General features: G+C 39.3%; 1 protein-coding gene across 1 annotated transcript; it reads left to right on the forward strand.

Annotated features, from left to right (window-relative positions):
* Nucleotides 1–907: 907 nt before the first annotated feature.
* Nucleotides 908–17399, forward strand: tmod2 (tropomodulin 2). Its single transcript, XM_044134396.1, has 10 exons — nucleotides 908–1046; nucleotides 5952–6180; nucleotides 7410–7566; nucleotides 12459–12581; nucleotides 13246–13320; nucleotides 13409–13539; nucleotides 13617–13724; nucleotides 13843–13986; nucleotides 14844–14988; nucleotides 15532–17399. The coding sequence occupies exons 2-10, from the start codon at nucleotides 6055–6057 to the stop codon at nucleotides 15561–15563; spliced, it is 1041 nt and encodes a 346-aa protein (XP_043990331.1). The 5' UTR covers nucleotides 908–1046; nucleotides 5952–6054; the 3' UTR covers nucleotides 15564–17399.
* Nucleotides 17400–18609: the final 1210 nt, after the last annotated feature.

Raw genomic sequence — 18609 nt, forward strand, 5'->3', positions numbered from 1 at the left:
TGAGAATGTACATCTGTATGATGCAATTCAGGAAAATATGTTTGTTCAACACTTCGCAAATGAGGACTAATATAATAGCTACGGTTTGGAGATGTATATTTACATTTATATGACAGTTACATTTATATGTTAGTGGTGCACTGATTCATAAACCAGACGATTTATTGACCAGTTGATTTATCGGCCGACTTTCTTCCTTTTTTTTTTTTTTAGATCGGTGATACTTACAGGTGAAACTAATCTTATTCTCCAATCTTATCAATCTGAGCAAAAGTCTAAAAATCAACCATTGTCCTCTTCTATCAGTCAAACGACTGATAGCCTGGTCCCTGGTCATGTCCGCACATTTGCAGTTAACAACAGTCACACCATTGTTACCAACTCAGCTACTTTCTTGCAATATTTAGCAACATTTCAGACAAATTAATTGGTACAAAATAAAAGGCTTTTTAAAAATTGGTAATTGGCGATTGGCCAAACTGCAATTATGCGTAATAAATCAACATTACTAAGTCAGTAACCGATCGATATTAAGACGAATACTTTAGTTTCATATTTATATTCAACATTTTTTACATTTACAAAATAGTCAAAAGAAATTTTAATATTTACATATTTGAAAAAAATTCTAAATAAATGATCAAAGGTCAGAAATATAGCCATATATGTGTATATTTTACATTTGCCATAAACAGGTAAATGACTATATATCTCTTTAAATGTTATTTTATTTTATTTTATTTTATTTTATTTTATTTTATTTTATTTTATTTTATTTTATTTTATTTTATTTTATTTTATTTTATTTTATTTCATTTTGTGTGAGGGCGGGACAAGTTACGTCATTGGTTTACATGGGACATTCTGTCTTTCTATTGGTTCCTTTCAACGTCAATCAGAGCTCACTTCTGTTCCCTCTTCCTGTGTTACCGCCCTTGGTTGGACCGAGTGACAAACCTCAGACACACAGAAGTATCCGCCGCCACAGTCGCTTCAGAGTCTGGTGCTCTTTGGAGTTTTGCCCAGCGACGTGTCTTTCAACTCAGGTGAGGAAAGCAGTTTTTCTGCGCCGACTGGAATAACTATGTGAATCTAGTTTTGAAGCCAGCTGTAGAGTATTACCGCTGTTGGGTTTAGCTCAACGGCTAGCGACTTGAGTCATCTGCAAGCGTTAGCGTGTTAGCTTCCACATCTCATTCACGGTGTTCTGCATCCAACAAATGTAGCTTAGTTACCAACGAAAGTGTCCCATGAATGGCTTCGTTTGGTTTGAACTTTTTCATAACTAAGGAGTGGAAGGTTTCGCCTGGTGTTGATAATTGCTATCAAAACATTTATTGCCAGTTGTAAGTCATAAACATGTCAGGAGGAGTCGGCTAACGCCTTTCGATAGATACTTTTAACCAGAAGATGCTGACAGCTGCAGTGTCATCAAAGTAACATTCCTGGTGTACGTATGCTATTAGTAACGTTTTCTGGTGTGATTTTTATTGTCTGAGATAAGCAACCTTTGGTCATCTTGGGATTTATGAGGGAACGGGATTTTAAAATCTTAAAGTAAAGTGTGGCTGATTATATTTCATTATTATTTGTCAGACAATGCAAGTGCGAGACGGGGCATGTTGTGTCCACTGTGTTTATCCGGGGGACTAAGACTGGCGTTTCAGGGTTCCTAAGATGCATTCTTCTAGTAGAATGACTCACACCAGGGTGGATATTTTGAGAAAGGTGGTTTTATCAGTTTCACTGATTGTTGCAGATGCTTTTGTAAATTTTTATTAGCAAGTTTTTATAACTCACTCTTCCGTTCAAGAGATAAAACGAGCCTGTGTGTTGCTCACAAAAGGCAGCGTAAACTGCAGAGTGGAGAATGAAGGGTGTGGCCCAAATCTTAGAGAAGTGAAGTTTTTTTTTTTTACAACCTGGTGGCCTTTAAGTATGCTGTGAGACAGATATTCTAATATCAGGTAGAAAAGGGGTTTTGTTCCTTGACAATTTTGCACCGCGTTATCAGCCGCATACGAACAAATGGCCTTTGTGTTTTTTTCCGCATACCTTTTCAATGGGGAGTGTAGGCTGGCATTCGGCCAGAAAAGTGAACTGGAGCATGAGTTTTTGAGCAAAGATGTACATTTATCAAGCTGCGCTGTTTGAACTCTGGCATTTGCATCAGTTTCATGTGAAGAAGTACAGGATGAACCCTGGTGTATATAATATCATACGGTGGATTTGGACTGCTGGGAAATATACAAATCGTGTGTGTTTGTTGGAAAAACACTCCACTTCCTGTCTGGGAATTGTTAAGTTTATTCAAACTCTGAAGAGACATGTATGTTTGTGTTAGTCTCTTGCATAAAAGTGGATTTTTTTTTTCCCCATTTGCCTTCTTGTTGCTATCTCAGTCCATCTGTTTTCTATCATTTCTCTCCCACTGCTGTTCACCTCTAGAGACTGAACATAGAAACCAGCAAGGAGAGTAACAACAGGATGGAGAGAGAGAGAGGGGAGAGTAAAACTGGAGGAGGAAGTCCAGTGCTGAGTCCCATGGGCATTATAGCTGGGTTATTCTAACTATAGTCCATTTCTGTATGGTTGGGGCGTTGTTCCATTATAATTTAATTCTACTCACCACTTCCTGTCTCACCGTTGAGCTTACCACTTATCCTTCCTCCAGCTTGTGTCACTGAGGAATGCACAGCGGAGATAATTTGGATATTTGTTGAGAGAATTTACAGATAACAATTTGTTGTTTTCACTAACAATAAGGTCACATGCTTTGACCTCGAGATTACTGTGATTAATGCAGTCTGAAGGTGGAAAACAAGTAGCCTGTAAAAACGACATGAAGTTGTCAGGTTTCTGGTTGGCTGAGTCCACAAGTCGGCAAAGGAAAGGTCAAGGTGAGCGGCGGGCTCACGAGTTTGCTGTATTGCTGGCGTCCTGCCATCTGTTGTCCTGGAGGATTAGCGGAGAGGAGAGGGAGAAAGGAATCAATCAGGTTGGACTAATGTATCCTCTCAGTGTCTCCACCTCAGCTTGAGCCCACCCTCTGCCATCATTATCTCTGTATGCATGCTCCATTACTCCTCTGCCTGCGCACTCGAAACCACCGGGCCTCACTTACAGCACAATGCCTGTGGAGCGGCATGAATGATGCATCGTGAACATAAGGGAAAGTTGGGTAGCGTTATTCAGACTTAGTCTCGGTGTAAGAGCCTTAAATATTGGTGGTCTTGTTCCGGGTTCTTGTGTCACGGTGTGCCAGCTCGTTTCTGTATCGAAAGAAGCTGGAGGGTTTGTGATTTCACGAGAAAACAAATCATACCACTGCTGTCTGAGAACAGCACAAATGACTGCTGATGTATTTACTGGACGATTTAGATTTACTTGCATGTTATTTGGATTTATGGGACTATTTTAGACAAAGGATTGAAGCAGATAGTTTGATCATGTGTGATTCCACACTAGGGAGGTGCAGGTAGTGTTTTTCTGAAGGTATAATAGCACAGAGTCGCAGTATTTCACAAAACATAAGCAAAAAATATACAGCGCGATAAATTGCTTTTGTTAAAATATAAAAAAAAATACGGAATAAACACTTGCGAGATTTTATGGTGAATTTGATCAGCAGTCCATATTTAGATTTAGAATATAATTGCTCTGTATTATCAGGCCTGTCACAATAACAGACCAAAACTTTGAACACACCTTCTAATTGAATTCAGTCAGCAAGTGTGTCCAAACTTTTGATTTGTACTACATATATATATATATCTTTTTTTTTTTAAGTTTGTTTGGATTGGTTTCCTGTCCAAACCACGAGGCAAAAGAATAAAAACCCACATTCAGATTAAAGTTGATTGAACTGAATCTGGTTTTTGTTGGTGGTTCTAGCAGAACATTTGGGTGAGATTAAAGCAGCAGATTTTTAGATTTATTTGCTTTTGATTATAGTTATTAGTAACATTTTGGTTCAGCTTTATCTGCTGTAATTCAGTTTTATAAATTCCCTGTGATAATTTTCATCATTTCATGAATAATTAGATGCAGGAGTAGAAGTGATCGTGGGACTGACCAGTCTGGGAGACTAATAAAACTTTTTATTTATAACTCTTTGCTCTCTGGACAGAAAAAAAGAAAGAATCTTTGCAGCAGCGAAGCATAGAGTTGAATTTTTTTATTTGTTTTTTTTAGTTTGTAGATTTGAGATAAATCAAACTCCCTGTCGTCTGGCAGCATTCAGGATTCCCAGCTAAACTCACCTGCCATAAAAACAAAGATGACCTTGAAATATAACGGGTGTTAAACACAAGATTTTCAGAACGCTGCATGTGTGAACCTGTGTATGAATACAAACGTCCTTGCATAATAGGCAGGAGGACCTTTGGGGAAGTCCTGCTGGTGATCTGGAAATGATGAGGTCATTATAAGATTTAAAGTGTGGCGTGGGAGAGCTAGCTACAGGCTGAATCCTCCTCAGTTTCTTTGACTGTGAACCTATCCAGACTCCTGCTCCTCCTCTTATCTAGAGCTTATTTAACCTCAACTGTTGTTGTTTTACGTTTAATGATTTAGTCCCAGAACAAATGTATCAATCTGGATTTGCAAAACCACTTAAAGCTTCTGTTTGTTTTCTGAAGTTGATCATGTTTTCCATATCACTACCAGAGTTTTTTTTTTCTCTTTCTGACCCTTATGGGAGTAATCGGATGATTTGTCAGAGCCTGAGAAAGTTCGTCTTTTGTTCCAGCTGCGTGTTGCATCGCTGGAAGGACAAGGCTGCTTTCCAGCACAGCTGTGTCCCACTATGGACCTTACCAGAGGGGCCGCTTTTCATTGGCTTATGCTCATTCTACGTGGTCACGTGGGTGGCAGTCTCACAAACACGAGCTTTTCGTTAGCTAAGTACAGCATAATAGCAGTTCCGATACAACTTCTACACCTTGAAGCCTGTCTGCTACACAGTCTAACGTTAGCTAAACAGATCAATATGCAACGTGTACTGTATCTGACACACACTAAAGATTTTATTTTAGCAGAAAAGGCTTTGGACTAAATTGTTACTCGTGTTAGCCACTCTAGCACGAAGTACAGCTGGTCAATCAACCATCGCTGTGTTCAGGGAAACGCTGATTAATAATCCATAAATAAATATCAAGCCTGGAAACTTGATATCGTAACGGACTGGATGTTATGTTTTTAACGTAATCTTTGCTCGTCTTGCGGGGCGCAGGCGGTTGATACGGTAACAAGTGTGCTTAAACTACAAAGAGAGACAGACTAAAAAGGTACGAATGGTTTTGAGTTGATCACTTGTTCGGGTTATTTTACCTTTGTTTACATTTGCTGTGGCTTATTACAGCCGCTGTAGTTTCTAAACGTTGGACCAATTACCCTGTTTGTGATTATACGTCATTCATAACAAACATCAAAAAGAACAAATAGATTTCATAAAATTTTAACAAACAAATGGCTTCTTTATCTTAACAGAGCTCTTTGGTTCCTCTTATCAGTCTGTAGCTTCTCATATTGAGGTCATCAAACCTCAATTTCAGATCTACCGTAACTGACTGACTGACACCTGCTAGCCTCAGGTTTGCAACCAGCTTGTGACTGAGAAACCAGTAACCTCCTCCCAGATGATGACATGAACTTGTTATTTCCTCTGTCCATTGTAGTAGCTGATATATTGTGAAAATCAGGTAGAAATTATGCACTAATGGACTCATGTTTACATAGAAACAATGCGCTACGAGGCTTTGCTTGTGAGACTTGCGGTCACGTGGGTCGGTTGTGGGCGGAGCTTGGTAAGGTCCATTGTGTCACGAGCACGAGTTCACTTTGTTTATCTCGGCTGGGAATGCGCACGCACATTTATCAGCTCCTAGCATTTTTTTTTCTACGCTACCTGACATGGAAACATAAATAATTATTTCGTTTTTGTCCCACAGACAGCCCCCTCCTCCCTGATCTGGAGCAGAAACACTGAGCAGGACCAGAGTGGCTGCCGCGGTTTGTTTGCCGTTCGCTGTCGCCTAGCAAGCTATAGCCACCATGGCGCTGTCGTTCAAGAAGGACCTCGACAAGTACAAGGATATCGACGAAGATGAGATCCTGAACAAGCTGTCGGAGGAGGAGCTGAAGCAGCTGGAGACGGTCCTGGAGGAGGTGGATCCTGAGGTCAGGGCCCGGCGAGGGCTGGAGGAGCTCCATGGCTCCTCAGCGGGGATGGGAGGGGTTTCTGTGGTGGAGATTTGACTAAAATGTCAGATAAAAACCTTCTAATTGAACTGGTTCGACTGTGACATGGTTAAGACGTTTTAATTAGAAGGAAATCCCTCTTTAAATTATTGCAGTTTTCCTGTTGATTCTGCAGGAATGCTTTGAACTCCAGTCTTTCTCACACAGTTGAATTCTTTTCTTTGTACACCTCTCACTCTAAAGCCGCTATAATCAGAAAATGAGCTAAATCTGCAGCAACCTGCTTCAGTCATGTTGCATGAGTTATCTTATAAACTGTAGAAAATCATAAATCGCCTCCACAATGGGTGGAGGCTTTATTTAAAGTTCTGTTATGTGATGTGGGACAAATAACCTCACAAGGCCAACAGGAAGCACTTAGCAACAGTAGAGAAAGGCTCCTTCTGTGCTGCATGTCAAGAGAAAGACTAAACTCATCGGCCTTGCAAGGAAGCGATGGATTTCGTTGGAGACAAACTGGCTTGACGAACGTTTCTAGCAGGCATCCTTTTTTAGTGATTCAGGTTTTCCTTCTGCATTGTCTTAGCAAAACCATCTGGATCCTGATAAACTGGTTCATACATCTGTTTTTCTTGTAGGTTTAGGGAGCTGGTATTTCATTTGCTGCTTTTTAATCCATGTTGTAGCATTTGCTCATTGCTCTGTATTTGGTAGTATTTTCTACTAGTTTCCATCAAAAACAGTTATTTAGCAAATGGATCTATTTTATTGCTTTATTTCTTATACTATTGTAGAGGGGAGTTCTTTAAAGTTTTTTTGTAACATTTTCTGGGAGAGAGGGAAAGTGTTGCAATGAATCAGTCAGTCCCCTTGTTCGTTTTCTGGGTGTGAACTGATTGCATTTTTCTGTACGATCACTGAACTTTAAAAAACCTGATCTGACAATTCAGATTTTTTTTTTTTTTGGCTGAGAAGTCGCTAACTGTAGCAGCAACATCTCTAAGTTGGCAACAGTAAGGTGACCTATACTGCATGACGTGTGTATTAGCCGATCTTCAAAAATGAAAGAAATTGGTCCGATATGTTGTCTTTTTCATGATACTCACTTAGCTGCATTAATAAAGTGTTTCTCCAGACACAATAAAATGTTATGGTGGTGATGGTGAATCGCACATGGCTTCAAAATGCTCCTTGTCCTTTCTCTGCAGAATGCGCTTCTTCCAGCCAGTATGCGGCAGAAAGATCAGACCGATAAGTCGGCCACTGGGCCGTTCAACAGAGATCGGCTGCTCAAATACCTGGAGAAGGAGGCCATGGAGTACAAGGACAGAGACGACATCGTTCCCTTCACTGGGGAGAGAAAAGGTGAGTGTCAGGGTTCCTCCTAGGATTAGGATGTTGTTTCTAAGGTTGTTTTGTTTGGCTAGATGTTGCTGTTAACCTGGTGCAGAATGAAACGGAGACGGCAGAGAAGAAGGATTCTCAGAGAAAGAGAGTGATTTGTTCTCCTTGTGGACAAAAAAACCTCGACACCGATCCACTCGCTTGAGGGGATTTCTGACCTTAATTCATTTCTGCAACTTTTCAGACTTTGTGTACGAGTTCTTCAAAAGTTTAAAGATAAAATTTCCTCACTGGTTGTGTACCAAACGCCAATCTGCTGCAGAATCCGAATCTGGCTTTGGCCCATTTAGTAAGGTAAACTGGTTAAACCGTATCTGCAAACATTCTAGCTGGGCCATTGATATAGTGTATTTATGATAGAGCTGTTTAGCTTAAGGCACTTTTGTTTTTCTTTTTTACTTGGTAATGTTAGTTTTAAAAGCTTATTTCTCCCGGGGTTTCTGGAAATTTTGATCCTCCATGTTTTGTTTACAGGGTTTTTGCGTACAAAACCTCAGTGGCATTGTTATACTAACATCAGGACATGTCACCCAGTCATTAACATCTTCCAAAATCTGCCCTGCACACCCTCAGCTTTAGTGTGCCATGTAGTATAGAGTGGTTGAATTTGCAAGCTTTTTATTCACTATAAAGTGACACAAGAGATCGTACTAAAAGCTAAAATTGGAATGAAGCAAATCTTCTTCTCTACTTTTCTTCCTTCAGCCATGTTGATTTGCAGGTTTTTGTGGCTTATTTTGAATAAAACCACCTGAGTAAGAACTGGTTAGTTGCTCTCATTTGCTACTAACTGTATTTCTTTGGAGAAAATGATTCAGGGTTTATCAGGAGAACACACACAGCAGTAATTTCTGTTCTACTGTTTGTTGCTAGGATTACTAATGCTTCTCTGTGGCAGAGGAAGGTTTGTGCTACGTAATGTGAGGCAGAAACCAGTTTACTACTTCATCGTGACCATGTGTTTTTATTACCAGCACTCAGTAGGTGTGTGTCTTAAACCCCACTCTGATGATTCTGACTTTTTATGGTTTGATCCAAATTTGGACATTTTAGCAGTTCTGTTTTGTTCCCCAACCATTTTTATTTTGTTTTAATACGATGCAGCATGCTTTGAGTTGAAGATCTCGAACAATCTTCAATGTTAGAGATTGACAGCTGAAAATCTCCACGATGTCGTGTCAGAAATGAACGGCTGTAAAAGTGAAAGATCTGGTTTTTCTCGTCTTGATAAAGATTTCACTAGCCTACAGTTAAACTCTTTGGAGCGCAACATCGGCTGTTCATTTAGCTTCAACATTTCAATATATTGAATCGCAATCATTACTGTCATTGTGTGCAGAAATACAAACCCAAAAGAGTACCTAGACTATATGTGCGCAGTTGAATCATTCCTACTTCCCTTAATGTCAAGAATAGTTTTATTTCTTTAATAGCTGACATGTTAAAGCTCTTAAAGAGTTGTTGAATATTTATCCCAAATCCTGCAGCGTGTGTGGCTGTAATCACAACCTCCTCTTTATTGGCACATCTATCAGAGTTATCATCCTGGTATCATGTTTGTGTGAGAAACCTGTAATACTAAGAAGCTTTTCTAAAATTATAGCTGACGCTTAATATAAAGTGTCACCTCACACTGATACAAATATCATTTTCACACTGTGGCTCTTCCTGTCACTTTTCCCAGGCTTGTTACAATAGAGTGTGAAGAGCAGGAATGGGAAAGTCATCAGTGTGTAAAATGCTGATTGTTGTAGCATTTATAGACTAACATTGATGGATTTTACAAAGGCTTTAGTTTCCAGTGAAATGAAAATCTCAGCGTTTTCTGGCCAGTCTGGATGATCGCTATTCTTTCTCAGAAGCAGCTATGCAAATCTATTCTTAAGTCTTGTTTGAATTGGGATAAGGCTTAAAACATTTGTTGTTTTCACAATATCTATTCATCTATTCTTATCTAATAAGTTAGCCTTCAACGTTAAGAAAATGAATTTTTGTTTTTATTAATGTCATAAGCTGTCAGGTTTCCAACATTTCCTATTTTATCAACACTTAAGCAGGTTCATAATTCTTCCCAACAATTATTTAAAAAACATTCCCCAAACAAGCAGAAATCTATTTAATCAGTGAATACACTCAGGAAGGAAGCTTCTTACAAAAAAAAAAAAATCCCTGTAGAACCAAATGGACTCCCACAGTGGCTATGATCCTGGTAATCATAGCCACTGTTTGGATGCAGTGTTTGTCACAAACACAGCAGAAGAAGCAGATGAAAATCTGAAATCTAATAAAAAAGAAGAGGAAACATGGAATTGACGTCTTTCCTTGATTTACCCACAGCCACATAGTAGAGAGTTGGGAATTAAACTCTCTCTCTGCTTCCTTCTCTGTGTCTGCCCATGTGTTCAATAACTTCCTATGACAACATGGAAAACCTGGATCACTGTTGGCCGGTGGTTCTGTGGATTCTGTCCTCCCTTGTTATACTCGCCCCCTACTGATATTTAATGTGTGAGGCTCATTTTCAATGATGATAATAATGTCTGTGGAAGACAGCTTTGCTCTAATACCATAGAAACCACTGCAGCTCTTTAATCCTTAATTTCAGTGCTTATTGTATTTCCTTTCAGTTGCTCTCGAGTTGCTTCAGGGTGTGTCGTCCTTATTAACTCGTGTTGTGGTCACCGAAGCAGAGAGTCTGTGGCAACTTAAAAATCTCTTAAGTTGGCTTTATTTTTTAAGTTGGATCTCTTAGAAAAAAAACAGAAGATCCAATAAACATTTTGGAAATGAGTTGTTATTACAGCATGTATTTTGCTTTGGTCTGCTAACAGAAGCAAAAAAACCAGCATGTTGGCCAGAATAAAATTCAGTTTTACTCTCTATGCTGGTAACATAACCTCCCATTTCACATTTAGCACTCTGTACTTTGTGAAGAAGTTTGTGATTACATTTTCTTTGCCATCACCTTTTGGGGATCTGAGTTAAAAAATTTGAGCCGGTGACCGAAGACACCGGGGTCAGCTCTGGAGATGACTGCACAAAGAACGACGTTCTGAAAATGGAGGACATGACGGACACACTGAGGCTCCTGTTCATGGGACTGTCCTACAACAACAACGTCTTCTTAGTGAGACTCTTTCTGATCAGCAGTAATACACACTTCTATAGGATAGGGGTCGGCATTTATTGTGTTGTCGTAGTTATTGATGGTAAATAAATACTATTTTCTGTATAGTTTGTCCCTCGAGAGCATCAATAAATACCAGTAAGCTTGAAAATATGATTAAATGCAGTTACTGTGTCCACTTTTTTTGGGAATGTTTTCCGAGAACAATATTTGTGTTTGTGACGCTGTGAGTGCTCTGTCATGCAGTCACAGCCACATAGTTACCTAAAAAATAAGTAAAAACCTCACATTGTAGCTGGCGTGCGATCTGTTTTAAATGTCAGACAGATTCTTCATGGTTGTTCTGAAACGGCTGAACAGAAAGAGTTACATTGTTGTGGTGAAATCTGGTTTTTTAGTTGCCAAATTGTTCTGACACCACATGTCCTGTCATGTGGTGTCAGAACAATTACTGTTGTTCTATGTTTTCTTGGGCTCTGTTTTTTTATTTTTTATTTATTTTTTTTACTCTACGGTTCAGTGTGACTTTCCCATTCACTCAGTGTTTGCATAAGATCGCACAGAAGGCAAATTCTTTACTTGACAGTCCTTTGCTCTCTGTCATTTGTTCTCTCCTCTGGGTTAAATATCTCCATGGAGGGGTTGGCTCTGAGTGCTGCTTAATGACTGTATTTAGTGTTTACTGGGTTGCAGGAAGTGCCAGAGCCCCCACTGGGGAGCACTTTGAACAATTTGAGTGACTTGAGTGAGTTGGGAGGAAGAGAACGAGGGAGGGCCGGTTGTTGGTGGGTTTTTGTGTGGAAGGGGACGGACATATGGAGGCAGCAGAGAGCTCCCACTGCATGGCTGCTCTGCCAGCTGTAAGTGCTTGTTGCCTCTGCAGTGCACTTTACATTAGACTCAAGTTTTTGTTGTATGACTTCTTTCACGCTATTGACGTCTTTCCTCAGGTTGCCAAGGAAATCTTGTCAGAAAGTCATGGCTGCTCCTTTTGAGACGATTCCTACGTCACAATTCATGTTCTTTCCAGGAGTGCTAAAACTTCCCAAAAAGAAAATCAAATGCAGTAATTTCGCTCATGTTTTGTTCCAATGAGCTATTAGGTTGAAGCTTCAATGTGCTAGCAAGATTCAGCATATGTAGGTACATTTATTTCTGATTAAAAACAACTTAACATGATTAAACAAATTGAGTTTTGCAGATTTAATTGGGGTTTTAAAGTCTTCAAAGCAATAAAACACATTCTAAGATCCTGATTTCTGTCGATATTGAAGACAAATCTAATTTGCAAAGTGCAGAAAACTATTTGTTGTGTCTTAGACGGTAATTTGCTTGTAGACCTTCATACTCGGAACAAGAAGGGATTTTTCAGTCTTACGACTTTCAGATGATGACAGAAGGAAATAAATAACAGATTCAGTTTCTTGTTCTGAACTTTGGAAAGGATATTTAATTTCTTCATGTTACAATAACTTAACACTCCCCCCCCCCCTCCCCCCAAGTTAATTTTGCACAACAAATCACTGATTCACAAAGCAGGACAAATGGTGTTTTGATGTAATTTCCTACTGATACTTTGACATGCAGCCAGGGAAGATGAAATTAGCCCAGCGACTTTAATCAGAAGATGCAAACTCTACCTGGCCTGAGCCGCTGGCTCCTAATGAATAACAAATCTCATGCAAGTTTCCCATCTGACTGGCATTTGTGTGTCCTTCCTCCACAGGTAAAGTATTTGTTCCCAAGCAGAAACCAAAAGAAATGTTCCAGGAAGAAGCCACAACCCTCGATCCAGAATTGGAAGAAGCTCTCTGCAGCGCCACAGACACCGAATTGTGTGATTTAGCAGGTAAGAATGAAAACGTTTAATAAACATTTCATGGTGGCACTTTCAGGTGGGAGAATCTGTTTTTCCTGGACAACTTGATTCTGCATTCATTAACTCAGACCTGCATGGAAGACCTGCATGGGGAAAAACCGCTGTTGATAGAAAGCCGTCAGAAAGCGATTTTGAGAGCTGGTGTCCTGCAAGACATCCGTCCACAATTTCCAGAGAGTTGAACAAAAATAGCACAACTTTCCTTCCACTTTTGAATTATTATTGTATTATATGTGAATATATATATATATATATATATATATATATATATATATATATATATATATATATATACTCTTGCAGGGGAACAGCAGCTCTTAAACACACATCATTATGACTCATTGAAAAGAAAATCCAGTTGTAGCCGCATCCAGCCAACATCTGTCCGCTCCGAGTCTTTCCTTGGATGGAAAAATACAAGTTGCTTTCTCCCCTCAGCCTTTCCCTTGGCACCGTCTTTTACTCCGTGTGCTGATGGATGAAAGAAAAAAGGGCTGACTGAGCAGCATAACACCTCCCATATGCAATGCTATCCAGATTAGATCATCTTACCTTCACACTGAACTGCAGGATTTCTGCTTACACGGTTATTTCTCACCAGTTGTTGAACAGACTTTCCTCCTTTGGTTTGCAGCTATTCTGGGTGTGCACACACTGGTCACCAGTAATCAGACATATGATGGAACTGGAAGTAAAGAGGGCTACAACAGTGAGTACAGTGAAGTTTTTTTTTTTTCACTCTATAATTACCCCCAAAGAGGTCAATATTGTGACCTCAGGCTCTCTGTCTCTTCCAGACGTGGTGAAAGGAGAGAAGATGAACCCAGTGTTTGATGAGCCTCCCAACCCCACCAACGTAGAAGAAACACTGCAGAGGGTAAAAAACAACGACGGCTCCTTAAAAGAGGTCAACCTTAACAACATTAAGGTACGCACAAGTCCAAACGCAGAGTTGACCCGCGCAGGGTGCAGCCTCCACCAACACCAGCGTTTTTCTTTCCCCAGAACATTCCCATTCCCACGCTGAAAGACTTTGCCAAAGCAATGGAGAAGAACACACACGTCACAAAGTTCAGCCTGGCAGCAACACGGAGTAACGACCCAGTCGCTGTGGTGAGATGGAGCCGCTTGTGGGCTTTTTAGTGGTTCTGTTGACACGTTGTACCTTCGTATTTACACCTTTCTTTCTTCTTTTTCTTTTTTTTTTTTGCTTTCCCTTCTCGTCTTCTAGGCATTCAGTGACATGCTGCGGGAAAACAAGACCCTGCGAAGTTTGAACTTGGAGTCCAATTTCATCACTGGAACAGGAGTGCAGTCTTTGGTGGAGGCGTTGCGAGATAATGACACACTCACCGAGATCAAGATAGACAACCAGGTGAGTAAAGTAAAACGAACAATTAAACTTGCTCTCCTATTCACATGCAGCTCACCCTGTAGGGAGCAAAAGTACAACTTTGAGATTTTAAATTATATTTTCCATCATATGTTCTAAGCCATAAATAGATTTGTAGGTACTATTTGCTGGATTTTAGCTGGTGATGTTAAGGAAAATATTCTTAGTTTTCCATTTTTTTCTGTATGGTAGCTATATGATAGAGTTAAAGGTTTAAATTCATTTTAGTCGTGAAGTACAGCAACAACACAAAACCCTTCTTCTTTGGCCTTTCTTTGCTATGTTAGATCAGTGATGTCCAAAGCCAATTTTATCAAGATGAAAGAGCCTTTGAAGTTTACATACACATTTATTGTGCTTTTTTTAATTGTATCTCCTCAATAATAAGCTAAATGTGGGAGGTTCTCTTTAAATTAACTGAAGAGACTTTTGCAAAAGAAGGATCTATAAATCGTTGTAGATCGAAAAAAACACAAAGGATCTTTAACTCTGAGTTGTTACAAGGCAGACATACTGTTTGATTGTGGGCTAGAATATAATTTTTCAGCCCATGTTCAGGTTGGTGTATTCCAACGTTAAGGTGAACGACTGCACAAAATCTTCAAGAGGGCCACAGCTTGGACCCTCTGTTTTAGATCACCGTGGTTTTATAAACGGGCAGAAATGCATGTTGATGATCAAATAATTAGCCGTCATTTGTCCTGACAGCCATGTGTGTTTTTATAGTACGCCGCCGCAAGCTTCCGGCTGAAAGGAGGAAGTTGAACTGTTTCCGTGCGGTGGGAGCTTCTTCCTTCTGTCATTCCCCGTTAACCTCCTTGTGATTGTGTGTTCCTCAGCGGCAGCAGCTGGGCACCACCGCGGAGATGGAGATAGCTAAAATGTTGGAACAGAACAAGAGCATAGTGAAGTTTGGCTACCAATTCACCCAGCAGGGGCCTCGAGCCCGGGCTGCTGCGGCCATCACCAAGAACAACGACCTCGGTATGATTCACATACACACGCAAAGACGGACGAAAGTAACCTCCTATTTAAAAACAAACAAAAAAAACAACAACTGAGTTATCAGCTGGTATCTGTTGCTATGGAAACATCCTGACAAGTTAAATTTAGACCTCTGTGAACATCTGTTCAGATTGCAGTCAGCAGTGACCACCTCTCCTCTTTCCTTTAGCTCCTCCCCCTGTCAGAGCTGCCGTTGCACAGGTCTGATGCATGGGGTGTGCCAAGGGGTTGATCATAACAGAGACTTCTTTCACAGTGTCTGAGTGATGCATTCACTGCATTAACAGTTTGAAATCCCTGAGAGTGACGACATCTCACTTCTTGTTTCCTGAACATGCTGACACACGCTGTTGAAATGGTTTAAACTTTGACCACAAAGATGACGATGGCTCACTTCCTCTCTTTAAGTCGGACTAACAGACCTGTGAAGCTCAGAGACGATACCGCATGCTTGCTTTTTGCTTATCTTTGATGTGTTAATGATTTTTTTTAAAAATGCTTTTTTTTTTATGCTGTTTTCAGTCCGCAAGAGGCGAGTGGAGAGGGACCAGTAGAGACGGAGCGCTACCTTCCTCCGAGCCAATCCTCCCGTTCATCTCATCGCGTGGAATAATTTCACCCGTTGCCCTGGTCTCATCTCACTGTGTGAAAGTTTTAGTCCTGTGCCAAACTATGGGGCAAGGCTTGCTCAGCCTGAACAATACATCAGAGAAGAAGGGAAATAACTGGAATCGCCCCCTCCCTGTTCATGTTTCTTATGTTTGTTCTTGATGTTGTAAATCTCATTAGTTTTTAAAGCATGTCATTTCAGCTGCTCTTATTTTGAGCCTTTATATTTACCTGTCCAGAATTTTTACATGTTTATTTCTTTCTTTTATACGATGCTACAATACATGCGAAGTAGTCATGCACAGTAACAACAACAGCTTTGAGGAAAATGTAAAAAAAACAAAAAAAAAGAAACAAACAACAACAAAAAAAATAAATTTGGAGACTCGTGTTGCCCGTTCTGTTTGCGGCTGAGATCAGAGCTTCTTTTAAAACGATCCGTTAAAGCAGCAGATTTTGTCTGAAGTTTGTGCTTACTTTTGATGACTCTTGGCACTAATGGAGCCGCACAGGCGCTGGTTTTTTTGCAGGTGTTGTCTATTAAAAGCCTCTTGTAAAGCTGGCAGAACTGGACCTGGTGTGCTGCAATGGTTGGTCTGAATCTAGTCAGTGACGCCTGTTAAAGTCACATAGATAACCTCGATGTGTCTCCTTTTGTAAAACAAAAACTGTGATTACTTATTTGCTGTTTTAACCTAGCTGAAGTTCTTGCTTTGATACAGTTGCAATTTTAATGTTAATTATTTCGATCAAAAAAGTATAACTAGGTCAAAATGTTTAGTATAATGCAAAAGTGAGCTTATTTTGGGGAAGAAAAAAAAAACGTAGGAAAAATACAAGTTAGAGAAGATTTTGATGCTCTATCACGCCAAAGACTAACACACGTAGTGCAGTAGACCACTTGCTTTTAACTCCACAGTCTAGATCCAAGAAAATAAAATCTACTTATAAAAAAAAATTAATTTGGACATTTTTACATGAACCAATGTTTCCCCTTATTTTGATTTGACCTTTTCATAAGAATTTGCTAGCTCACTGAGACATGTAAAATGTTTTCTTTCAGCTTCATCTTGCAAATTGAAGTTGTAATTTGAAGCTTTCGTCCTCCCCCAGTACAAACTGTCACGGGTTCAGCGGTAGAGGCGAGTTGGGAATCCAGGTGCATCGAACCGAACGTTCCTCTAACCTGCTAACCAGGATATATTCAGGAGTTACTTGAACCTTGTATATACTGTCTAAAGGAACAATATGCTGGCATGACGTCCTCACTTGTGAACATCAAGTCTCTGTTGACCAAAAAGCTTCACATTCCTTAGAAAAAATATTTTACTGTTTATATATATATATATATATATATATATATGTATATATATATATGTATATATGTGTGCACTTTTTCCATGTCCACATCTGCTAATGTTTCCTCCAGACAGATTGCTTTTATATTCCTTTGTTTTCTGATGAACAGTCGCCTAAAGTGGATAACTTTTCTTTCTTTTTTTTTTTTTCTTTTCTTGGGCTTGTTGGTATCTGGTGGCTTCTAATATGTATATTAACTGTAAAATCCCATCTCAGATTGAAAGTATGCACACAGATACACACACGTGTGTCATAACCCACAAAATCCCTGCTGAGATTTTTTTTTGTTTTTTTTGTACCTGAGCTCCACACTCTGTTAACACAAAGAATGTGTACTGTTATTATTATTATTAAAAAAGGACAGGTTAAAAAGCACTGCTGAATATAAAAAATTCTCAACAATAAATGTTTATATATATATATACATATAGTGTATTTGGGATTTGTTTGTATTAATTTATAACTAGTTCTAAAATAGTCACTTGAAGCTGCATGGTATTGTAAAGACTCTTGGTATGTTTCTTCTGCAGGGCAGATTAGCCATAAAAGCAAGTGGGGTCGGTTCACAATGTGCTATATTAAAGTATAATGGAAGGTTAAGTGAAAAGAAAAAAGGAAAGCCACATGGATAACCCCATTATTGAGACGTTTGTGAAGAAAAGACAAAAAAGTGATTATAACAATGCAGCCTGTGAAAAAAAACTTATATTTGAAATTAATGACAGAAACAAAATGACTCAAAATTATGCTTCTATTGAAAGATAATAAATCTGCATCAGAAACGGTTGGAAAATGTATTTATATATATATATATATTTATATATATATATATATATATATATATATATATATATATATATATATATATATATATATATTTTATATATATATATATATATATATATATAATATATATTTTATATATATATATATATATAAAAAACGGAGACTAAAACCTCTAAGTTGTGCGTCTGGAAACCTTGATGTGATATTTGCATGAATGTAAAACAGCTGAGCCTGATTCATGTGTTGTTTATTTAGCAGGTCAAACATGATGGATGTGTAAAAGTTGCATAGTTGCCGACTTCATTATATGATCAAAGGGAGCAGACATTAGAGCAAAAACATGAAATCCTCAGAGAAACTGGAGAACCTCCTTGGCAACACACCAACTAACAAACAAGCTAATTTTGCCGTCTTCAGAATCAGAATGTTTACAAAAGTCACTCTGTCGCCTTGTGATTGGGGATCTCAAGTCTCTGTTTCCAGATTCCCAGCTTTAGGAGTTTACAACCACTGACGGGCCTTTCGGGCTTGCCGTGGATCTGCGTGTGGCGCACATATGCAGTTTTTAATCAGATCCAGTTTTCTGCGTGTTTGCGCATGCCTGAGAGATGATGTAATGAACATGACTCCATCCCTCTGTACGTTTCCCGTGCCAGAGCTTCGCTGTCAGAGAAAATGCTGCACCTCTGACACGAAACTTTGACCCGGCGAGGCCGGGAGGTGAATGACTCAAGTGTTTCAACACTGAGAGCAGAAAGAACAAGAGCCTAATGTCGTGTCTGTTTAGTCACAAAGGAGTCATTTCACAAAGGAAAAATACAAACCTAGAACTGAGAGTACAACACA

The sequence above is a fragment of the Gambusia affinis genome, linkage group LG02, assembly GCF_019740435.1.
Source record: "Gambusia affinis linkage group LG02, SWU_Gaff_1.0, whole genome shotgun sequence".
Classification (NCBI taxonomy): Eukaryota; Metazoa; Chordata; class Actinopteri; order Cyprinodontiformes; family Poeciliidae; genus Gambusia; species Gambusia affinis.